At 40.5% G+C, this 14,803-nt stretch overlaps 1 protein-coding gene across 3 annotated transcripts; it reads left to right on the top strand.

The window, feature by feature from the left end:
- The first annotated feature begins 51 nt into the window (after nucleotides 1–51).
- On the top strand, nucleotides 52–7,376 carry LOC131193966 (oxidative stress-responsive serine-rich protein 1-like). 3 transcript variants are annotated; one of them, XM_058174453.1, is made up of 5 exons: nucleotides 133–185; nucleotides 298–1,406; nucleotides 4,092–4,212; nucleotides 5,512–5,610; nucleotides 6,488–7,376. In XM_058174453.1, exons 3-5 carry the CDS (start codon nucleotides 4,136–4,138, stop codon nucleotides 7,173–7,175), a joined length of 864 nt encoding a protein of 287 aa, XP_058030436.1. In that variant the 5' UTR covers nucleotides 133–185; nucleotides 298–1,406; nucleotides 4,092–4,135; the 3' UTR covers nucleotides 7,176–7,376. The 3 variants fall into 3 exon arrangements, with proteins under 3 accessions (XP_058030437.1, XP_058030436.1, XP_058030438.1); XM_058174455.1 differs by having other exon boundaries at nucleotides 167–185; nucleotides 1,371–1,406; XM_058174454.1 differs by lacking the exon at nucleotides 298–1,406 and having other exon boundaries at nucleotides 52–185.
- The last annotated feature ends 7,427 nt before the right edge of the window (nucleotides 7,377–14,803 follow it).

The following is a 14,803-nucleotide window of genomic DNA, read 5'->3' as shown; positions in this document are numbered from 1 at the left end:
TGCGTTTGCCTAAATCCTCTTGTATAGGGTTTCGCGAGCAAACCAGGAGTGGCGGAAAACGCGAGGAGCGGCGATAGAGAGCGCGTGGTCCTTTAACGCACGCGCACTGTACCGTCACTTCCTGTTGTTTTTTTATGTTCACTTCCGGCAGTCGCTCGTTGGACTGATTAGGTCCGCTTTGTCGGGTAAGTTGGCCCTTATTTTCTTAGGAGTCGTTCATTCTGAGGGAGAAGAATAGAGAGGGGTTTTTATTATTATTATTTCCGTTTGGATAAATTGATTTGCCTTCTCTTTTAGTGATGCCTTAGTCTCTCCCGCCTTCCCCTTCAAGGCAGAGACGTTTCGAAGAGGCGAAAGTAAAAGGCTGGGCCTCTTCTTCTTCAGCTACGTCATTTCTACTAGTTTGTGCGCGGACGGATTTCTTATTTCATACGTAGTCCGCATTCGGGGTCGTCAGAAGCCGCGGTGACAGTCCCTTCTCGAGTTTCCTTGCGACGGAAGTTTCATGGCGCCTTAAAGGCGAACCTCTTGGATTGTTTAGGAGACACGTTTTCGCCCTTATCTTCCGTAGTGACTCAACATTAAAAGGCTCGGTCACTTGACAACATACAGAATTCCCTAACCCCCCCCCCCCATTATCCTGGAAGTCTAACAGTAACTAGTATGTATAATGTTAGTGTTTTTTAAATAATGCATTTATTACCTTTTCAAACTATCCTTCCTATGAACATACAGATTATATATACGATATATCATCGCAACACAGACACACAGTTTGTGTTACTCCAAAAATTATTTTCCTTTTGAAGTGTTATAATTTTGTTTGCCAGATATTCAAGAAGAGTTGTTTTTTTCTGATCCTTTAAAACGAGGTTTTTCTATTGCCTACAGCATTCGTATAATATTTGGCATTGTTAAATTGATAATTCAGTTTAATTCTTTTCAGAGGATCCTCAGTCTTATTAAACTTACTTATTAGTTGTATATATCACTAATTTAAAATTATTTCAAACAGCAAAAATATAGTAGTGTAGTATAAAACATCTATAATGATATCAGCCATCATTCTTCCAATCTTGAGCTGATTGCTTGATTTCTGAATTAAGTCTGAATTGTATTTGTGTATTTACCGTACATCTGTAGTTTTATATAAGATAATTCACTAGTATTTGATACTAATAGTCACATGCAATGCCTATACATATCTATTTATAGTAGATATATATATATACTTTCTTGCAAAAAGTTTTAAAATTAGAATAATTTGGCTAGAGAAGAGTTAAACTGAAATGATAGAACTTTATAAATCTTACTGATTTTCTGTAGTAACCATATCATTACTTTATTTTTAACTACACAATGGAACGTAGATCTCTGGATGAAAGTACTATATAAGTAAATTATAGGTATGTGTAACCTAATCAGTTCAGCAGATTAAATACTGGTTTTGATATACTCTTTTAAAAGAATGTTCCAAAAGTGCTATGTGGATGTTATTTTGCATGGGTGGATTTCACTATACTTTATCAAAGCCTTAGTCAGATGAATTTTATTCTGTCCCACCTATGATGTAAATACAGAAAGCTTCAATTTACTGTGAATCTGCAGTCAGAACTACTGTCATCGTAGGAAGTATCCATCCTATGTGCATAGTATGATATTTCAGTTTTAGTTGAAAGGTATCCACCCAGAGTGGAAAGGTATTCCCCCATTAAGTGAAACACACATAGTTGTGATCATGCACTAAATCTAAAAAGTTCTAATAAGCAGCTTGAATAAAAGAAGTCTCTTGGATAGAATTTGTTTTAGTTCCATTTAGACTGGAATACAGTAATGTTATTTTTGGAAGCTTCAATTGATTCTAAATATTACCACTAGGATATTAGTCAAAAGTACCAAAAACTGGTGAGAGATTCGGAGAGCCAGGACAGTTGCATCACCCCTATCCTAATCATCTAAATGCCATCAGCAAGAATGACCAATGCCATCTCCATACTGTACCTCAGCATGAATTTAGATTGAAAACGATCCAGATGATCTGCTTTATCCAGGGTCCTCTGAAGCTGAATGCCAACTTCCTTCTCAACCTTTCCCAAAAGGAAGTTTCTAACTGGACAGAACTTGTTACATATTAAGTTCAAGGATGGTGTGTTTAAAAGGGAGTACACCATTGCCTTAAGATGGCAGTCCCACTCCCTCCTACAAAGAGATATTAACTGCCTCTGAGCCAACTGTATTCCACCATGGCCATAACCAACCTTGAGTATGTGTCCAGAAAACAGCTGGCCGATCTTAAAGCCATGAGGACCTTGTTGATTTCCAAAGGATCTGCCTAGCCAGAGTTCAACTCCCAAGTAAAGTTGAGTGACAAGAGTCCAAGAATATTCCTCACAGAGGTCCTGCATGATCCCCTCCCCAGCTCCTTACCTAGAATGTACTTTGTCAGTTGAAACAGAGCTGCTGGGCGGCTTTTATAGATGCAATAAGGACGGAGAAGTAAGCATGCTTTGCTGCCCTTGTCTCTCCATAAGATAGGTCCTAATATAAGCTCTTACATGTGCTCAGTCAACTCCATTCTTTGACTTCCTCCAGCAGTGGTCTGGGCATCTCTTTTTCCACTTCCACTTCTCTATAGCTGCTCAGTAAACCATGGGGCTCTACAAAAAATGCAAGCATAGTTTACCCACACAGGTGCAATTCAGTTCAGCATCCCCATCACCAGCTTGTTCCAAACAGCAGCAAGGGCATCTGCCAAACTAAACATTAGAGCTTTGAGGAAAACCCCAAGATCCTTCTGAAATTGCATTAGGTCCATGAGGCACCTGAGTGTGTATGTGGTGTGTGTGTGTGGGGGGGGGGGGGGTTACTAGGTTCCAACTCCTTGCAGAATGGGATAGCATCCCATCAAATCCCCCAAATCCAGATCACAACACCACTTCTCCAAGGCAAATACCAGATTCATTATGTTTCTCCCTGGATAAATCAGAGCACAAATGAATTGGGCTGATCCAAAGGTGCCTTGGTGGCCATGAACTCCTGTGCTAGTTCAGTGCTCAAGCTCTGAGATGACAGGCTGACGTCTCCCAGAAGTATAAGCCTGCCAACCCAGACACAGAATCCAGGAGCATAGGCAGGCATACAGCTATGCTGCAGGGAGGAAGGTAAATGAGCAGCAATCCACACTGATGCCTATATCCAGCCTAATAACATCTAGTGTGGACTGGCCTTGTATGCCCCTCATGTTGTGTGAATTTCTTTGAATTCTCAACTACCATGGATATTATTTTTATTCTATATTTTGAGCTGCCGTATAAAGAGATTCTAAATGACATTTTTATGTAAATTGATATATGAAATAGTAATTAGCATTAAGAGAGTTGTACAATAGTGTTGATACATTTCAGGAAGAAATTTGTATTTTCATTATGGCATTCAAGTTTTATGTCTTATTTCTTAATAATGAAAGTTTAGTATTTTTTCTTCCAAAGATTCAAACTTTTCTGGTTGGTGACAGGTATCATATTTTCAGTCATTTACAACTTTTCAATCTTATTCCATATTAAACAAATGGCTTAATACTTTGTCTTAATATGCAAAAGATAATTTACTTAATGTAAATGCATATTTAAACACTTGTTTAGAAAGAACTCGTTATTTAAAAAGTCCAAGATATTGCAAGAAATGGCTTCTTTGATGATATGAGTAACAGTTAAAATTGATCATGGGATTTTTTTGTCAAACAGCTGAACTTCAAAGATGACTTGAAAGTCAGTCTACCTTGGAGTCTATGTAATATGGAGTTCTGCTAAATGTGTACCATTCTTATAGGCTTATTGCAGTTTCTGTTCTCTACATGAGAGACAGTTTGGTGCAGTGGTTAAGCATCTGGGAGACATGAGCTGTAGTCCCATTTTAGGCATAATGTGATCTTGAGCCAGTTATTTTCTCTCCACTTTAAGAAGGAGGTGATGGCCGCCACTTCTGAAAAACCTGCAGGGACCTGTCTAGGCAGTCTCTAAAAATCTAACACAATTCAACAAAAGGGAAAAAAATCTACATAAAATCAATATCAGTATGTTTTTTCTTGCTAGCATTCATTATATGGCAGGCAGAAGAGCATTCTAACAACCCGCAGATGGAATCGGAAGCTAAAGAAGGAGATGAGGAGAGCCTGCAAACAGCTTTCAAAAAGTTGAGAGTGGATCCAACTGGGTAGGTAACAGTTGCTTAAAATTATTTTTGTTATGGCCTTAGTGCTTTTAATGGTGTATTGCTTTCTTTTTGCAAGCTTAAAATTGGAAGTGAAGAAAGTTTCCAAGCTCATGTTTGCCTTATTCTAAAATTTGTAGAAAATGCTCTGTCTAGTGTGGATATTGGGAGGTTTCATTCCCTAGCATTAACTTCAAGTAATAAAGTATGTGTAAGATATGCATGGATCACTTGGTTCAGGATCTTATGCTTGTTTTTACACAAACTGTGACCGGTTGCATGATCCTTTCAGAGATATTTCTTTATTAAATTCCTCAATGCTTTCAACAATGACCAAATTTCTAATGTACTTCCTTCAGTGAGAAAACTGGGATCTATTCAGAGATGTATCTGCCTTGAAAAGAGCCCATGTTGAACTATATAGCACAGTCAAACATCAGTATAGGAAATGTTTTATGGATTTTTGTATTACAGGTAGTCCTCGGCTTACGACCACAATTGAGCCCAAAATTTCTGTTGCTAAGCGAGACAATTGTTAAGTGAGTTTTGTTCTATTTTACGACCTTTTTGCCACTGTTAAGTAAATCATTTCAGTTATTAGGTTACTAACACAGTTATTAAGTAAATCTGGCTTCCTCATTGACTGCTTGTCAGAAGATAGCAAAAGATGATCACATGATCCAGGACACTGCAACAATCACAAATATGAGTAAGTTGCCAAACGTCCAAATTTTGATCATGTGACCAGGGTATGCTACAATGGTCAGAAGTATGAAAAACAGTCATAAGTCACTGTTCAATGCTGTTGTAACTTTGAATGGTCATTAAATGAATTGTTGTAAGTCGAGGACTACCCTGTATGTCATAAATTGTTTTATGATAATGTTTCTATCCTAAAATGTTCTATATAAGTACTTGTTCCAGATAGTTGGGCTTACAGGATTTGTTCACAGTTCTAGCACTAATCAGTTTTAGTACTTCACTTTATTGAGCCATGAGACTTATCCCCAGTTTCCTACTGACTTTCTGGGGAAGCGATCATGGAAGTTGGAAATGGCGATCACATCATCGCGATGTGCTTGGTAAACAATTGAATGAGTTCCCAAGCACCTAGATCACAATCATGTGACCACCTAGGTGCTGAGATGTCTAGAACTCTGAAGATTGGTCATAGCGATGCTGCTGTACCTTGGAATGGTCACTGACCGACTGATTCTAAGTTGAGGACTACCTGTACCCTTTTCCACTTTCTTATCGATTTTACAGAATGCATTTTAATATGTTGTCTGTTCCTTAAATCAGATCTTCTGTTAGTGAAGGAACAGGATTGCCAACTCCAGGCAGAGCAACTATTGATGGAGGCTGGCATCAAATTGTCTGTTCAAGAGAGATTTGGCATAGGTAAGGAAAACTACCTACTCTTTATTTGAAATTTCTTTTTAAGTGTCAATACTTTGGCTAATATAAACATGCAAAATTTATGATGATTTCTGTCTTGTCTGGTTGGGAATTTATTTGGAAATAACTGGGAGAAATGCAGGGGCTTATTTTTATGACATCAAATGTTCATAATGATATTTATTTCTGGTTCGATATAGTTGCAACCTTTAAAACTCCAATTCAATCTTTTTCATGGACAAAAATCAAGGTGCATGACATGAAATTATTTCATCCGTAGAACTTGAGCAAATAATTTAGTACAAAATGTCTATGTTCTAGAACCGTGATGGCGAACCCATGGCACAGGGGGGCACGCAGAGCCATATCTGTGGGCACATAAGCGTTGCCCTAGCTCAGCTCCAGTGTGCATGTGCGCATTGGCCAGGCTGATTTTTGGGGCTTCTGGGCTGTTTCCAGCCTCCAGAGGGCCTCCGGGGGGATGAAGAAGGCCATTTTCGCCCTCCCCAGGCTCCTAGAAAGCCTCTGGAGCTTGGGGGGGAGTGAAAAACATGCCTTCTGGGCCCACCGGAAGTAAGGAAACTGGCTGTTTCCCGCCTCCGGGTGGTGGTGGGAAAGGCCGTTTTCGCCCTCCCCAGGCTCCATAAAAGCCTCTGGAGCCTGGGGAGGGCAAAAAATGGGCCTATCAGCCCACGGTGCCATTGTGTGCCAAAAGCAGGGAGAGTGTAGGGGGGCATTGAATTATGGGTGTGGGCATGCGCGCTCACGACCTCCCCACACTCCCCCCGCTTTTGGCACACGGCGGCAAAAAGATTAGCCATCACTGTTGTAGAACAAAATATATTCTATTTTCTGCTAACATTACTTCTTTCTGTTACAGAAGTGCACGGAAATCCTTGAAAGGAACAACAAGACCACAACGACGCAGGCGTTCCAAATCTCCTGTTCTTCATCCCCCAAAGTTTACATACTGCAGCATGAAAGCATCTTCTGTAAATAACCAACTGAAACACAAAAGTCAGATTGATGCTCCAAAGAATAAAATCGGTCCGGATCCTAGAGTTTCAGAAGACCTGTACCTAAATGGAAAGAGGTGCCCACTTGTAGACACCAGCAACTGCAGAAAAAGCAGAGCGGGATATCAGAAAACATGTACTGGTGAGCAGCCTTCCAAGAATTTAGGAAAGAAATGCCATACTTTTTCTTTGACCTTTGAAACCAGCCTGGATCCTAGCCAGCCTTCAGATTTCCAGTCTCTCTCCAAGATGAGTTATGAGAAGCAGTGCCCATACATGGACAAAGAGTGGCAAGCAATAGAAACATATTCCTTTTCTGGTTTGCGGAGCGTCTTGTCAGAGTGTGAAAAGGCAGTCCTGGAAGTGCGTTCACAATCCTTACCAAATCGATCACCTTCTAGCACAGGTTCGTCTGGCTCTGCCCGGTCTTGTTCGGAGCAAGCGCGAGTCTTTGTGGATGATGTGACTATTGAAGATCTTTCTGGGTATATGGAATATTACTTATATATTCCCAAGAAAATGTCTCACATGGCGGAGATGATGTACACTTGAGCTAAGAATCATGGGTTTGAAATTCAGTGGTGGTAGTGAATATTTCCTCAGTGCTGTAGATGGAAATGTGTCCATTGTCAATGCTGCGTGTTTGATCAAATGTTTATTTGCACCATATAATGTAGTTTTTTAAATAAAGTTTTAAAAGGTGATATCATATGTTTAAAGGTGCGTTGCATTAAATCGGATGATTTAAGAATGTACCTGGTTAAACTTTTTGTTCTCTTGATACAATCTAAATTTCAGTTTCCTAAAAATTCCAAACAAGGTTCTTACTGATCTAACTTTCCTTAATATCTAAGCTTCTTGCAAAACTTATATACCCCTAGATTGATTTTAATCAGATTAATATTTCATTGGTAAATATAAGCATAGCTTTTCTTCTTGAACATCCAACAATGAGTTTCTGATATAGTTCTTATGTAGTTTTCATTTTTTAATAAGCCATAGTGGTTAAGTGTAATCATTACAGTAAGCCAACAATATATGGACTAATGCAGTATGTAAACTCATCTTTTTAATAAGCTGGCCTTGGCCTTGTTTGCATAACACATGCAAATTAGTCATAACTGTTCTCAGTTGATTGGGTGATCTTTGCCCCTAGCACATGATCTTGGATGACTTCATCAGTCATCTGATATTTTCAGTCTTATTTGAACCACAAAAGAGGCTGGAAACTCCCTTTCTGCTTCACTTCCTACATTTTTATTGTTCCCAACTGCAAGAAGAAAGGCACTATGGATTGAGACCACCATGACTAGGTTTGGATAGGTTGGGCTGTTTTCTTCTTTTTCAATACCAAGATCCATGTGGTCACAGGGATCCTAAAGGATTCTATAAACCAGGGGTCTCCAACCTTGGCAACTTTAAGCCTGGCGGACTTCAACAACTCCAAAAGCCCCAACCAGCAAAGCAAAGCTGGTTGGGGCATTCTGGGAGTTGAAGTCCTCCAGGCTTAAAGTTGCCAAGGTTGGTAACCTTATAAACTCTTCAGAAGAAACACTGCTTTCATAACACTTTTCTAGAACTCAGTTATGCTTTTGGAATAGTCAATTAAATTTGAAATTCACAGGACATCTTAAAGTTACTTCAGCAAAGGAATTTGTTTAGCCCCAAATAGATTGGGTCATCTGGGGCTAAATCCAGCTCGCTAGGATTGTAGCTGTGTCAGTTAACCTAGTTTTATGACTTCACATGGCATGCTTGTCCTATCTACAAACAATTTAAGATGGCATGTGAAAAGGACCATTGACTGCCTTTAAGCACTGCTATAATGGTCATCCTTGAAGATGAATGCTTTCAAAATGTAGTCCTTGACTTACAACCGGTCACTTAGCAACCATTCAAAGTTACAGTGGACCTCTCCAGAGCTACTTATGTTTCTAATTTCTGATGGATGCCCCCACAGTCATGTGATCATATTTTGAGCACTTAGCAACCAGTCCACATTTAGAGCTGTTGACAGCATGCCAGTCACAAGACTGCAATTTTTGGTGCTTTTTTGCTGGAAGCTGCCATTTATTTAATGACTGCAGTATTCATTTAATGAGCAAATCATGCACTTAACTCACACCACAAAAAAGTCATATAATCTGGTTTGGTCACATGACTCAATAACTTTTACAGTTTATAACTGTAATTCCAGGCTCAATTATAGTTGTCATGGACTACCTCAGTGCTTCTCAATTATTTTCTGTCATGCCCCCCTAGGAAGAAGAAAACATTTTTCGCGCCCCCCCCGCGACTGTAAATAGGGGCTTAGCTTGTTATGACAGTGTTTGCCGAGGTCAAACACGCCCCCCTTTACGGAGCCTCGCCCCCCCCCTGGGGGGCGCGCCCCTCTATTTGAGAAGCACTGGACTACCTTGACATATGTCAAGGACTACCCAAAATACAGTTACATATGCAACATAGATTGAGTTTACTTTCTCACTAAATTCCTGACCTCTTGACCTCTTCGTTTAGGTTAGAGCATTTCAAAAGAAACAATGTAATTGAATATGTTAAATAATATCTTCGAGTTAAAACAAATGTGTGCTAGCTATGGATTTTGTAGTTAATTTGTCCTGTGCTTAAAACTAGTTACTGAAAGCGGTTAGATGAGCCATAAGCCAGTAGATAAAGGGAACCTCAGAACTATCTAGCTGCCTCCAGGAAAAGAAAGCAAAAAGACTTCCATTGTACAACATCTATTTTCATTTTGCAGAACTTTGAAAAAAACTATTTGAATAAGCAAAGCTTGGCACACCATGGATTAAAAAAGAAAAAAGTGAAAACTTTTAAGAAATATGAGCTTTCTTTGCAGCATAAGGATAAATCCATTAATAGACGATGGAAATATTGCAAAATAGGCTAACTTATTTTGCTTCTTTTGCCCCTAGCTGAAGCAAAATATCTTTAAAAATTGTCCCCTGAAACAAATTGAGCTTTTTCTGAATATAGTAGCTTGCTTCAATTAAACCTTTGAATAGAGAAATTCAAAGGTTTAATTGAAGCAAGCTACTATACTCAGATTGTGCATTTGCAAATTAATCTGAGGATTGGTTCTATTCCCATACATAAATATTTGTGATTATGAAAATTCAATCCATTGCATGCATACCAGAAGTAGCTATTTTATGCTATAATTATTAAACGACATACATTTATATATACATAGATAGATAGATAGATAGATACATACATACATATACATATACATATACATATATATACACATTTACTATATGTCAATATTATAAATATTAGGTATTCCATTTATCTTAAATATATATACATACATATATGCCTTAATTTTATAAAGAATGCAATTAATGTTTCTGATTTACTTTTGATTAACAGATCCGCATCATATTTGAACCTCTCGTGCATTGTAGGAAGACTATACAGGTATAATGGAATAGGTGTATTGCTGTGAGAACAAACTTGAATTTGAAACCATGACAACCATATTGTTATGACCCAGGTGGTCACAGTTAGCAGGCCTCCAGACAGTTCTCTATTTCTCTTGGGAATGGTTAAACAAATGTCCCTCCACTGACCAGTAAGGCTCCATCCTCAGTCCCCTAAACAACAGCTCATAGATTATGCGGCAAGTTCACAAGGCAAAAGTCCAGGGATAAGCAGTGGTGGGCTTCAAAAATGTTAACGAGGTTCTCTGCCCGATTGCTGGGTGGGTGTGGCCATAGTGGGTGTGGCTTAGTCGGCCTGCTGCACCACTGCAGGGGGGTTTAGCCTCCCAAGGCTCCGGAGGCTATCCTCGAGCCTCTAGGAGGGCAAAAACAGGCCTGTTTCTGATCTTGCCAAACTTCTGGTATGCCCATTTTTCATCCTCCCTGAGCCTCCACGCAGGCCTTCCACTTACCTGCATCCAAAATGGGCCACGTGGGGACTCGGGAGGGGAGGGGTAGGCGGGGCCAGCCAGGAGTGGGATTTGGGGGTTCTCCAAACTGTACAAAATCTTAGCTAGAGGTTCTCCCGAATCTCTGCGAACCCCCGCAGCTGACCTCTGGGCATAAGACAAGGGCAGTTTTGAAGGCAAAGTCTTCAAGGCTAGGGCAAGACAAGAACAGTCCTCGAAGCAAGGCAAAAGCAGTCCTCAAAGCCATGGGAGTGTAATCCGAAAACAAACACTTGTTCCTGGCAAAAGCTTCTCATGGCATCTCCTTAATTTCTACTCTCCAGGTGAACCTCGTGAGGAATGGCATCCCGCCGTCCTCATGAGTGGTCGGTTTACCCTATGCTTACTCCGCCTTCTCTCCATTCTCCATGCTCGGAGATTGAGCAGGGGAGGCATTTGCTTGTCTCTGAAGCTCCTCTGCTGTCTGCCCTTTCCATCTCCTCCCCACTTCCTCGGTCAGCCTGCACCCTCTCTTCCTCCCTGCCTACTCTTCCGAGGCCCGAGGGACTCTGAACTGGCTCATCTTTGTCCCCAGGTTGTTCCTCATTGCCATAGGGACTGCGTCATTCGCCTTCGTCAGCCCAGGCTCCCACTCCACCTAAAATTTTGGTGGTCCGCAGAAAAATTATTTGCATTTTTTAAAATCAGGGGTCCTCTAAACTATGGCCCTTGTGCTGGATACGTGCAATGAACGTTTGTGTTGCTGCAGAGAGTCTCCCCCTTCGGAGTCTTTTTGTGCGGGTTGGAGGGGGGCAGAAATTCCGACTTGGGGTCTTCTTCAGCCTCCTGGTGCGGGGCTTTGGGCGAAGGCTGGAGGGAAGTACCGCTGATGGCAAGGAGCCAGAAGGCCTTGTTCCAGTGGGACTGCATCATGGCCTGGAACTGGCTGACTATCTCAGCCCGCTGAGCCTCCAGGTGGCAGTACCTGGCCTAGCACTCCCGCAGGTCTTCCCTCTGCTTGCAAAGCCTATGCTCGTCCTGAGTGAGGGCCTTCTACTGAGCCTCCTTCTTGGTCAGATCCAATTTGAACTGAGCCAGCTGTTTTGCCAACTCTTTCTCGTGGTGGCTGCTTAGCTCCAACAACTGCTTCCTGTTGGGGCCCTAAGGAGCCCGGGCGGGGAGGTGAGGAGTGTCTGACAGGGGAGGGGTGAGTAGAGGCTGGCGAGGCGCCCCTCAATGTGCGTGACATCAAGTTGGCCATCGAGTTGGCCATGCCCACCCAGTCACATGACCACTTAGCCACGCCCACCCAGCAGGTCATTAGGCAGATCATATTAGTGGTCCGTGGGATTTAAAATTTTGAATTTAGTGGTCCTTGAGGTCCAAAAGGTTGGGGACCCCTGGTTTAAAAGACAATAACTACTCAAAAAGAGTTTTTGAACCATATAATGTTTTAGATTTTTTTCCTCCCACATTCTAGGACTAGAGGGCAAGAAAAGTCAGCGTCAGAGTCAAGAATACAATGGAACAAGGAACTTCCTTTTGGATGATTAAATCCTTCTCAATGCTGATTTTAATGTTTACTAGAATCATGGAGTAAAGGATATTGGCAACACACAGAAGGTCACTAAAATGATTGTTTAAAACCAAACACTTTACAGAACGTTCAATAAATGGACCACTAGATGGAGCTTTGAGGATTTTTATTTTAATTCTAGCAAATAATTTTTCCAGAACAGCAACTAGTATTTTTAAATAAGGTCATCATTCAGAGGTCTGACAGATAATGAAATTATTCCAATTTTCCTATAGAGGAGAGAGGAAGATTAAACCTTATACCCAGATTTTTTTAAAATGTTGCATATTTTCCATTAATGTTTGTCAGAAATGTTTTCCAAAGATACCCCATCAAGCAGAAGCTTGATAGGATATATTTGGAAAAAGCTGAAAATAGCATTGAAATGGAAAATTGGAATCTAATTTTTTATGAGAGCCAGTTTGATCTAATGGTTGTGATGCTGGAGTAGGAGATTCTGGATTCTAGTGCTGCCATAGGAAGCAAGCAATGGCAAACCACTTCTGAAAATATCGCCAAGAAAACTGGATGGATTTGTTCATGTACTCACCAAGAAGCCAGGTTGATAAAAAAGGCGCAATACACCTAGGAGAATATCAAAATTAGGTGGTTTGAAATTACAGAGATTTGAAAAAGAAAGAAAGAGAAAGAATAGAGGTACAAGAAAAGTAAAAGTAAGAAAACAAAATAAAAAATCACATTCTAGGTAAAACATTCATCTTAATCACAGAAATTATTTCTGAAGACGGCTGCAATGTTTTCCAATTCAACATATCCTTTTAAACTTCATTCCATGCCTTAAAACAATTGTTTCAAAACATAATAGTTCATATCAGTCCAGGTAACACTCAAATATTTAAACTGTTTCTGAATTTTGAAACCAGATTTTTTTCATCAGATCATTAGATCATTCAAAACTTCAAACAAAAAGGGCCAGTTTAAATTGTTAAATATATGCAGTGGTTTTCTAACATCTGATGTATTTATAAGTACCAAAGTATTTCAGTCTGCCCTCCATATAGCTGCATAAGCTTTCTTCAGGTAGCTCCTAAATCTTAGATTCCAAACAAATTTGGGGAAAGTTGTAAACTCCATAATTACTATAATTGCATGAGCTGCTTTGTCTATAAAACTCAGGTTGGCATTCCATTTTACTTTTTCAAGATGCTAAATGATGCAACATGTCTCAGAAGTTATCCAATTAGTATTATTGCCAAACCAGAATTTTGGAATAATTATTCTGATAATGCAAAAATTCTTCATGTTGAGTTATGGAACTTCATGGATTCACAGAATTTCATGTTAGGCACTGCACATCTGATTCCATGTCATTGTGAATGTTGTTTGTTTCTGAAATTTTTAATATAGAAAACAGGGTCAAGCAAAATAAATTTCTGGTTTCTCTTTTAACCAGCATTCCTTGCCTTAGATTTTATTGGAGAGCTTGAAGTTGGGGAGGGCAGAAAAGGATTATTTTGGGCTTTGGAAACAGTGCAGAATGATTTAAGCAAGGATTGGGAGGGGGATGAAATAGCACAAACTGTTGTGGCTCCAGCCCCCAAACCTGGCCCCATGCCTGAAAGTGCCTTGGAGCCGGGCCTGCTGCCAGAAAGTGACTTGGAGCCGGGCCTGCTGCCAGAAAGTGACTTGGACAGTGAGGGGGAAGGGCCGTCAGGACTTATCTCGGAAGCATCGGCCTCCCTGGCTCAGCTCCAGGAGCCAGAAGCAGGCCAGGTGGAAGAACTAATGAGGCTTCCATCCCCTGACTCTTCCCTCCCCCCAGGCCATGCCTACAGACCTAGCTGACAGCAATCAGGTGTGGTTGAATCCTAGGTTTCATAGGCAGGAGAGAAGGGAACAACAGAAGCAGGGGAGGAGCAGGCCTAGGAAGTGCTGAGTCATGGACCACACCCCACAGGATATAAAAGGCAGCAAGAGCTGATGTGTCTCTTTGTATCAGGCAAATCCACTGATTGACTAGAGCTGAAGGTTGTGACTCACCAGCGTCTTGGCAGTAACGAGGGCTCTTGGCAGACGCTGGCTCTTTTGCTGCCAGAGCTGATAAGAGCCGGCTAATTAAGCCATCGTTCAGACGGAGGCAAAGAGGACAGAACACATACCTAGAAACCTCTATACCTATTTCTACTAATTTTGCATAGGTCATTATAATTTTAGTCTTGTGCTTTCAAATTACATCTCATCGATTAAAAAAAGGCACCATTAACTGTTTACTATTTTTTTTCTCACGCTAGATGATATTCACACCTAGGAACTGAAGATGAGTCGAAACAAAACAAGTCCTTAGACTTGCAGAAGACAGATCAGGCTATGTCCAAACCTGAGCAGAATTTGAAATAGGTTAGGCCAGGGTACTCCAAAGTGATCAATATTGGCTCCCAAAGGCTGATGGGATTCTTCAATATTGATGTTATTCTTAGTACTCTTAGTTAAAGTAATGCTTATTATTTTCCTAAAATAAAAGGTCAGTGAACAATCTGAAACTTCATGAAGCAGTTGATGAGATGAAGAGTTTGGGGATTCCTGGGTTAAGCAATCCCTGCACATCCTTATTCTGTCCAGTGGTGTATATCCTTATGGAAAAGCTCAAGACCTTTATGACTATGCAGCTTCTGTATTTTTTGCCATTTTATTAAAGTCACAAAACTTGCTGCAAGTAGCAAGACTTTATAAATGTTTCTTGATTAAAAGGTA

Source organism: Ahaetulla prasina, chromosome 3 (genome assembly GCF_028640845.1).
Source record: "Ahaetulla prasina isolate Xishuangbanna chromosome 3, ASM2864084v1, whole genome shotgun sequence".
Classification (NCBI taxonomy): Eukaryota; Metazoa; Chordata; class Lepidosauria; order Squamata; family Colubridae; genus Ahaetulla; species Ahaetulla prasina.
Note: the sequence above shows the minus strand (reverse complement) of the source record. Positions and strands in the feature narration are given on the sequence as shown.

What these genes read in the sequence shown, in the direction of transcription:
- LOC131193966 (XM_058174454.1), top strand. Translation starts at nt 4,136, where the DNA reads ATGGAATCGGAAGCTAAAGAAGGAGATGAGGAGAGCCTGCAAACAGCT. An exon ending in TTGAGAGTGGATCCAACTGG is followed by an intron (nt 4,213 to 5,511) that starts GTAGGTAACAGT and finishes TCCTTAAATCAG; the next exon opens with ATCTTCTGTTAGTGAAGGAA. An exon ending in TCAAGAGAGATTTGGCATAG is followed by an intron (nt 5,611 to 6,487) that starts GTAAGGAAAACT and finishes TTTCTGTTACAG; the next exon opens with AAGTGCACGGAAATCCTTGA.